The sequence below is a fragment of the Schistocerca gregaria genome, chromosome 6 (genome assembly GCF_023897955.1).
Source record: "Schistocerca gregaria isolate iqSchGreg1 chromosome 6, iqSchGreg1.2, whole genome shotgun sequence".
Lineage (NCBI taxonomy): Eukaryota > Metazoa > Arthropoda > Insecta > Orthoptera > Acrididae > Schistocerca > Schistocerca gregaria.
This window is the reverse complement of record NC_064925.1, coordinates 35,260,665-35,270,424: the sequence shown is the minus strand read 5'-3', so window position 1 is coordinate 35,270,424 and position 9,760 is coordinate 35,260,665. Positions and strand designations below refer to the sequence as shown.

General features: G+C 40.4%; 1 protein-coding gene across 1 annotated transcript in view; it reads left to right on the top strand.

Annotated features, from left to right (window-relative positions):
- Window positions 1-639: 639 nt before the first annotated feature.
- Window positions 640-9,760, top strand: part of LOC126279120 (cyclin-dependent kinase 1-like) — an 82,698-nt gene continuing 73,577 nt past the window's right edge. The window contains exon 1 of the mRNA XM_049979599.1: window positions 640-837. Within this exon, the coding sequence (XP_049835556.1) occupies window positions 801-837 (37 nt within the window). The 5' untranslated portion in view covers window positions 640-800. The remainder of the gene's footprint in view (window positions 838-9,760) is intronic.

Here is a 9,760-nt window from a genome sequence, read left to right as displayed (position 1 = left end):
AAAATAAATAATCCAACACTATTGTACAAATGTGGTTTAAATGTCATTACATTGAAGAGCATTTGCCCAAAAGTTTATGATTCACGTAGATGACAACATTAAAAGAGAAAATTCACCGATAGGAATTGAGAAAAGTTGATAATAATAACTTACTATGGATTATAGATGTAATGTCATTTTTAATATTCAATGACTTCTTTCACTGGAACCCACAGAAAATTGATATATCATTTCTATCATTAGTTTACATACTAGTTTTATGATACTCTGACTTAACTGAACGCCAAGACGAAAAAACTGCAGTTTAATAGTGTGTCAGAATACATGCTGTACGTCAAAAGTGGAGGCATTATGTTTTCTTCAAAAAAAGTTCGTGCTTCACATAGAAAATTAGCTGAAGGCCTACAGCACCTATAATATACAGTATTTATTGTCTTTAGCGATGTTATTCGTCTGTTAAAGCAAAATTTTGAAATATGATTTATCGATATACCTAAAAACCTTTTGTAAACAATTTATGATGAAACTGACATTTTAAAAATATGAATGCAAGTTGTCATTTGCTATATAAATTGCACTTTGCAGAAACGCTTGGGTCTGTCTCTTTGCAACGTTTAGTGTCCAGTTAATCAACGCGTGTTTTGTTTTCTTTATATCCATGTCAAGAACCGTCAGTTACCGCAAGGAGAAACTTTGGCCGGTGCAGTGTTGTGATTGGCTGTTGAACATTTTGAGTTTGAATTTGTCACCGGTGGCGGGTGTTGGGAAGTGTGGGTGGTGACTTAAGGATTATTATTGTGATGGACGTTTACCATAAATTGGAAAAGCTTGGCGAAGGTAAAATAATAGCTGTGCCATAATTTATCAGTTAAATTTTATAGAAATAACTAATCAAGAGAGAAACAGTGTATTATAATGCCATTGTACTCGGCGTACACGTTACGATTTTTGTCTATCAATATTTGCTTTAGATCTAAATAATATATAGCAAGAACGTAGCTGCAGGTTTTGTTACACACTTATTTTTCGTATGTTTTTGACGTGTAACTAGCAAAACTGTCTAACGCAGGAAGTTTTCAGAATTATATAGGTGCTTTAGGAATTGCTTTTAGAGGGTACGTAAATCAGCGTTCTCACAGAGCTGTGAAAATTTCGTTAATCAGACTTTTGTCCACCAATGCAAACAGATGAGTCTGTGGCTCTCATGTAATGATATAGAAAATGACTAAACTATTAACTCTGGAGCGCTTCTCTTTATTATCTCTCAGCAAACGTCTGAAAATGGTGTTGGTATAATATGGTCATACCAGTCCTTCACGATTGCAACTACTTAGTACAGTGTTGTGGTGTATTGAAACTATTTGAGACTGTAGCACGGTACCGGCCTCGGTGGCCGTGCGGTTCTAGTCGCTGCTGTCTGGAACCGTGGGACTCCTACGGTCGCAGGTTCGAATCCTGCCTCGGGCATGGATGTGTGTGATGTCCTTAGGTTAGTTAGGTTTAAGTAGTTCTTAGTTGTAGGGGTCTGATGACCTAAGATGTTAAGTCCCATAGTGCTCAGAGCCATTTGAACCATTTTTTTGTACCACGGTGTTACAGGACCAGACGAGGTATTTTTGTTTTCTTCCTAGCGGTGGTAATTCATTGCAGCCAGTGCTTGTTAAAATGCTCATAACCTCATTGAGGCAGAGTTGTCATGGGCTGAGATCTCCTCACCTTTCCATTTCGTTTTATAAATAGCTGCAGCATGAGGTAGAGGTGGTGGACTCCACTACACATAAAAAAAATAAATTTACAAAGGTGTGGCTTAAGAGGCATAGATAGTATGGTACTGGCTAATTAATTAATTAGTTTCGAGATATTTACCTCATCCAAGCTTTGTTACATAACAATATATCACTCACTTGCATAAAAGTGAACCTAGTCAGGAAGAAATTTAGTTGTTTGTTAAATGGGTATTCATTATTTGGGAACACACAATTTCAAAGTTGACCAACAAGTCCGTTTATCAGAAGCAAAACTAATTGATGTACATTTTTATGATGTTAGTGGATTTTTATACTCTTGCTCTTAAGATCATTGTGTGCTCAGTTTCAATAAATAAGAGTAACAGTCACCACACACTGTACAGTGGTCTTGAGGAATGAAAGTGACACTGCAATTAAACATGTGTAGTTTGGTGGGTTGGGTGACAGGAGCCCGAAGCACCAAAGGAATGTGATATAAACGTAGTATCAGCCAGCTCACGTAGCCACAATCTAGGGTTGTGGTGTTGGGATGTGGAAATGGGCAGGGGGGGGGGGGATAGAAGGCAAGGGAAATTGTGGGGGGAAAAGTGTGGGTATAGATCAATATAGTGAATTGGGATGCAATGGGGTAGGATTGGATGTGGGTGTGTGACAATGCTAGCAGAGATTGAGGCCCACCTGATATGCCTCAGTGGATGTTTCATCTAGATCCTCCCCAACATCTACACCAGCTTATCCGAGTTACATAAATAGGGCCTATTCTCTCTGCTGTTTTCTCCTTGCAACTACTCCAATTAATGTGCTACCTGAAACTCACCTATGAGTGCTAGTGTGGGCTTGCCTATTCTTCCATGCGTCATTTCCTTATTTCTCCTCCCACCCTGAAGCTCCCTCCCTCCTTTTAATCTATATTCTCCTTGTTGCACGCACCCACACAACTTGACAGAGGCATTGGCCTTTGGTTCCCAACTGACAATCTCCAACCACGATGAAATTTTGCACAATGTCCTTTACGGAATAAAATCAACGTGGCAAAAGACAGAAGAAAAAAAGCAATGAACAGGGCTGCAAAATATTCTTTAAGCGAGTGGTTGGAAGCATGCGATTCCGCCTGTCTGCTTTGACCTGTGATGTAATGGTGTGACGCCACTGTGGTACGGTGTTTTAGTGTTTGTAGATGTGTTTTATTTGATGGCACTCTCTGGTGGTGGATGTTGATGTGCTGAGTCTAATGTGTACTCTTGCCGGGGTTCATTTGAGTGTTACTTAACTTACTCCTTGGTGCTACAGCCCATGTAGGGCCTTGGCCTCTCCGATGATCACAGCCCAAGCATAACAATTTTCTGCTTGTTTCCTCCACCTCCTGACTCCAACTTTTCTCGAATCATTTTTCACGTCCTGCACCCATCGTTTCTGCTCCTTTTGCCATCTGGATAAACCTTTTTGACAGCTCGATCCTTAGACATTTGCTCTACATGGCCCAGCCATCTCAATCTGTTACACTTATTTTCAGTCACCAAGTCAGGCTTTCTATACAGTTCTTCCAATTCCTTTTTTCTTCTTATCCTCCGTTGTCTCACCTCGTACATGGTTCCAAAAATCTTTCTCAGTATTTTCCTCTCCCATCTTCTGAAGAGCTGCTCTTGTGCTACACCCATTGTCCATGTTTCTGAGCCATATATTACCACCTGTCTTATGACTGTTCGATGGACAGTCACCTTCGATTTTCTGCTCAGGCTATGTGACTGAAGGATCTTGATCAGGGCCCAGTAAGCTCTATTTCCTGCAGCAATCCTAGATTTTATTTCTTCTCTTATTCTGCTACCCTCCGTAACTAGCACACCCAGGTATTGGAACTTCTCTCATAATTGCCTCTGTTCAATGTAATATATTTCTCTTTAACAATAGCATTTTTCCTGGAAGCAAAGAGGTACTGTGTTTTTGTGTTGTTTACTGTAAGTCCCAACTATTCTGCCTCCTTTCCCACTCTGACAAATCCTTCTTCCATTTCTTTCAAACTTCTAGACAGCATACACACATCAGCAGCATAAGCTAGATTTTGGTGCATACGGTTAAACAGAGCGCCACCTTGGCTATAAGTCTCCACCCTTTGCATCACTGTTTCCAACACTATGTTAGAGAGTAGTTTGGATAATACATCACCCTGTCTTAACCCTTGGTTGACTTCAAATTCTTCAGAAAGTTTTCCTTCTGCTTTTACCTGGCATTTTGTGCTGGTGAGGTTCATTTGTACCAGCCTGATAAGTTTACTTGGGAATTCAATCTCCATTAAGGTGTCGTATAGCTTTTTCCTTTTTATCATAGGCCTGTTTAAAGTATACGAAAAGTTGGTGTACATCCACATTATATCCATAACTATTCTATTTCTATAAGTAGAAAATTTATGCACACATTCTGCTTGACAAGTCGTAAAAACTGATGTAACTGTGATACAGAAACTGTAACCAATTTAAGAAATTATCCTAAGGATGCAATCAAATTTTATGTAAAAATTGTTGTCAAATCGAAAGGAAAAGACTCGATGCAATTGCAAATCTTTCCCATCCAATCAATGACAGTGGTGGACCACCATTATGTCCATCCCTTCCTGTTGTTGTTGTGGTCTTCAGTCCTGATACTGGTTTGATGCAGCTCTCTATGCTAATATGTCCTGTGCAAGCTCCATCTCCCAGTACCTACTGCAACCTACATCCTTCTAAATCTGCTTAGTGTATTCATCTCTTGGTCTCCCTCTATGATTTTTACCTTCCACGCTGCCCTCCAATGCTAAATTTGTGATCACTTGATGCCTCAGAACATGTCCTAGCAATCGATTCCTTCTTCTAGTCAAGTTGTGCCACAAACTTCTCTTCTCCCCAATCCTATTCAATACCTCCCCATCAGTTTTGTGATCTACCCACCTAATCTTCAACATTCTTCTGTAGCACCACATCTCTAAAGCTTCTATTCTCTTCTTGTCCAAACTATTTACTGTCCATGTTTCACTTCCATACATGGCTACACTCCATACAAATACTTTCAGGAATGACTTCCTGACATTTAAATCGATTTTAACAAATTTCTCTTCTTCAGAAACGCTTTCCTTGCCATTGCCAGTCTACATTTTATATCCTCTCTACTTCGACCATCATCAGTTATTTTACTTCCTAAATAGCAAAACTCCTTTACTACTTTAAGTGTCTCATTTCCTAATCTAATTCCCTCAGCATCACCTGACTTAATTCGACTACATTCCATTATCCTCGTTTTGCTTTTATTGGTGTTCATCTTATACCCTCCTTTCAAGTCACTGTCCATTTCGTTCAACTGCTCTTCCAAGTTCTTTGCTGTCTCTGACAGAATTACAATGTCATCGGCATTTTATAACATGTTTTTTGCTCGAGTATCATGTCGTTTTTGGAAACCCAGAATCTACTCTGTAGGAATCAACATGGATTCCGGAAACAGTGATAGTGTGAGACCCAACTCGCTTTATTTGTTCGTGAGACCCAGAAATTATTAGATACAGGCTCCCAGGTAAATGCTGTTTTCCTAGACTTCCGGAAGGCATTCGATACAGTTCCGCACTGTCGCCTGATAAACAAAGTAAGAGCCTACGGAATATCAGACCAGCTGTGTGGCTGGATTGAAGGGTTTTTAGCAAACAGAACACAGCATGTTGTTATCAATGGAGAGACGTCTACAGACGTTAAAGTAACCTCTGGTGTGCCACAGAGGAGTGTTATGGGACCATTGCTTTTCACTATATATATATGACCTAGTAGATAGTGTCGGAAGTTCCATGTGGCTTTTGCGGATGATGCTGTAGTGTACAGAGAAGTTGCAGCAGTAGAAAATTGTAGCGAAATGCAGGAAGATCTGCAGCGGATAGGCACTTGGTGTAGGGAGTGGCGACTGACCCTTAACGTAGACAAATGTAATGTATTGCGAATACATAGAAAGAAGGATCCTTTATTGTACGATTATATGATGGCGGAAAAAACACTGGTAGCAGTTACTTCTTTTAAATATCTGGGAGTATGCGTGCGGAACGATTTGAAGTGGAATGATCATATAGAATTAATTGTTGGTAAGGCGGGTACCACATTGAGATTCATTGGGAGAGTCCTTAGATAATGTAGTCCATCAACAAAGGAGGTGGCTTACAAAACACTTGTTTGAGCTATACTTGAGTATTGCTCATGAGTGTGGGATCCATACCAGATCGGGTTGACAGAGGAGATAGAGAACATTCAAAGAACAGCGGTGTGTTTCGTCAAAGGGTTATTTGGTAACCGTGATAGCGTTACGGAGATGTTCAGCAAACTCAAGTGGCAGACTTTGCAAGAGAGACGCTCTGCATCGCGGTGTAGCATGCTCGCCAGGTTTCGAGAGGGTGCGTTTCTGGATGAGGTATCGAATATACTGCTTCCCCCTACTTATACTTCCCGTGGAGATCACGAATGTAAAATTAGAGAGATTCAAACGCGCACGGAGGCTTTCAGACAGTCGTTCTTCCCGTGAACCATACGCGACTGGAACAGAAAAGTGAGGTAATGACAGTGGCACGTAAAGTGCCCTCCGCCACACACCATTGGGTGGCTTTCGGAGTATGAATGTAGATGTAGAACCTCAAGTTTTTTATTTCTTCTCCATGGATTTTAATACCTACTCCAAATTTTTCTTTTGTTTCCTTCACTACTTGCTCAATATACAGATTGAACAACATCTGGGTGAGGCTACAACCCTGTCTCACTCCCTTCCCAACCACTGCTTCCCTTTCATGTCCCTCGACTCTTATAATTGCCATCTGGTTTCTGTACAAATTATAAATAGCCTTTCGCTCACTGTGTTTTACCACTGCCACCTTTAGAATTTGAAAGAGAGTATTCCAGTCAACATTGCAAAAGCTTTCTCCAAGTCTACAAATGCTAGAAACGTAGGTTTGCCTTTCCTTAAACTTTCTTCTAAGATAAGTCGTAAGGTCAGTATTGCCTTACGTGTTCCAGTATTTCTACGGAATCCAAACTGATCTTCCCCGTGGTCGGCTTCTACCAGTTTTTCCATTTGTCTGTAAAGAATTCGCATTGGTATTTTGCAGCTGTGACTTATTAAACTGATAGTTCGGTAATTTTCACATCTGTCAACACCTGCTTTCTTTGGGATTGGAATTATTAATTCTTCCTGAAGTCTGAGGGTATTTCACCTGTCTCATACATCTTGCTCACCAGATGGTAGGGTTTTGTCAGGACTGGCTCTCCCAAAGCCATCAATAGTTCTAAGGGAATGTTGTCTACTCCGGGGGGCTTTGTTTCGACTCAGGTTTTTCAGTGCTCTATCAAACTCTTCATGCGGTATCGTATCTCCCATTTCATCTTCATCTACATCCTCTTCCATTTCCATAATATTGTCCTCAAGTACATCGCCCTTGCATAGACCCTCTATATACTCCTTCCACCTTTCCGCTTTCCCTTTTTTGCATAGAACTGGTTTCCATCTGAGCTCTTGATGTTCATACAAGTGGTTCTTTTATCTCCAAAGGTCTCTTTAATCTTCCTGTAGGCAGTATTTATCTTACCCCTAGTGAGATAAGCCTCAACATCCTTACATTTGTCCTCTAGCCATGCCTGCTTAGCCATTTTGCACTTCCTGTCAATCTCATTTTTGAGATGTTTGTATTCCTTTTTGCCTGCTTCATTTACTGCATTTTTATATTTTCTTCGTTCATCAATTAAATTCAATATTTCTTCTGTTACCCAAGGATTTCTACTAGCCCTCGTCTTTTTACCTGCTTGATCCTGTGCTGCCTTCACTACTTCATCCCTCAGAGCTACCCATTCTTCTTCTTATGTATTTCTTTCCCCCATTCCTGTCAATTGTTCCCTTATCCTCTCCCTGAAATTCTGTACAACCTCTGGTTTAGTCAGTTTATCCAGGTCCCATCTCCTTAAATTCCCACATTTTTGTAGTTTCTTCAGTTTTAATCTACAGTTCATAACCAATAGATTGTCGTCAGAGTCCACCTCTGCCCCTGGAAATGTCCTACAATTTAAAACCTGGTTCCAAACTCTCCGTCTTACCATTATATAATCTATCTGATGCCTTTTAGTATCTCCAGGATTCTTCCATGTATACAACCTTCTTTTATGATTCTTGAACCAAGTGTTTGCTATGATTAAGTTATGCTCTGTGCAAAATTCTAACAAACGGCTTCCTCTTTCATTTCTTAGCCCCAATCCATATTCACCTACTATGTTTCCTTCTCTCCCTTTTCCTACTGTCGAATTCCAGTCACCCATGACTATTAAATTTTCGCCTACCTTCACTACTTGAATAATTTCTTTTATCTCATCATGCATTTCTTCAATTTCTTCCTCATCTGCAGAGCTAGTTGGCATTTAAACTTGTACTACTGTAGTAGGTGTGGGCTCCGTGTCTATCTTGGCCACAACAATGCGTTCACTATGCTGTTTGATGTAGCTTACCCGCACTCCTATTTTTTTATTCATTATTAAACCTACTCCTGCATTACCCCATTTGATTTTGTATTTATAACCCTGTATTCATCTGACCAGAAGTCTTGTTCCTCCTCCCACCGAACTTCACTGATTCCCGCTATATCTAACTTTAACCTACCCACTTCCCTTTTTAAATTTTCTAACCTACCTTCCCGATTAAGGGATCTGACATTCCACGCTCCTGATAACGACATCCTCTTGAGTAGTCCTCGCTTGAATACCCGAATGGGGGACTATTTTACCGAAGAGGACACCATCATCATTTATCCATACAGTAAAGCTGCATGCCCTCGGGAAAAATCACAGCTGTAGTTTCCCCTTGCTTTCAGCCGTTCGCAGTACCGCAACAGCAAGGCCGTTTTGGTGAGTGTTACAAGGCCAGATCAGTCAATCATCCAGACTGTTGCCCTTGCAACTACTGAAAAGGCTGCTGCTCGTCTTCAGGAACCACACGTTTGTGTGGCCTTTCAACAGATACCCCTCCATTGTGGTTGCACCTACGGTACGGCTATCTGTATCGATGAGGCACGCAAGACTCCCCAACAACGGCAAGGTCCATGGTTCATGGGGGGGGAGGAACTATTCTATTATTTGCCTAATAATGAAGATCTGGTCAGTTGTTGGTCTGTCCTGTCAAAAACCACACTGGTAGTCTGAGTATTCCTTCTGTAATTGGTGCAAGTCTCATAGCAATGACTTTGTCTAATACTTTGTACACCATGCTGACTAAAGCAATACCACAATAATTTTCACAGTTTACTTTGTCGTTCTTCTTGTGAATTGGGCATCTAATGGCTATGTTCCACTGGACTGACATCTCTCCCCTTTTCCCATATTTCCACTACCAGCTGATGTACCAATCTTGTTAGATGTTCACCTCCACCCTTGATCATCTCTGCTGAAATGTCGTCGTTACCTGGAGCCTTATTATTCCTTAGGCTTTTAATTGTCTTGCTAACTTCCTCTATTACTGGTATAGGTACAGGTCTTTCATCCTGACTAACATTCAGTCACAGTTGGTCACCTTCTTTTTCAATTTCTTCTAAAACTTCTCTTTATATAGTGACATTCAGCACTTCACAGAAATATTTAGCCCATTGATCTAGAACCTGTTCTTCTCCTCCTATAAAATTTCCTTCTTTATCTCTGCAGAATACCGTACATGGTTGGAAGCCTTTCTTCAGTTCCTGAACTGTCTTGTAGAATTTTCTTACTTCTTGGTCATTACACTACTCTTTTAGCTCTATAATCCAGTACTTCTCTAATATGTGTTTCTTTCTTCTTTCCTTCATGAATTCTTCTGTATTAGATCTTTTTGTCCTGTTTATCATTTTCTTCCTTGCCTCATTTCTCTCTTCCACTGCCTTTTTACAATCTTCATTGTTCCACTCTGCCCTTTTCACCCTTTCTTCTAAACCTAAAACTACTTCTGCAGTTTCTTGCAGAGCCTCTTTCATCATAATCCACTTCCCTTCAATGCTTTTCAGAGCTTGG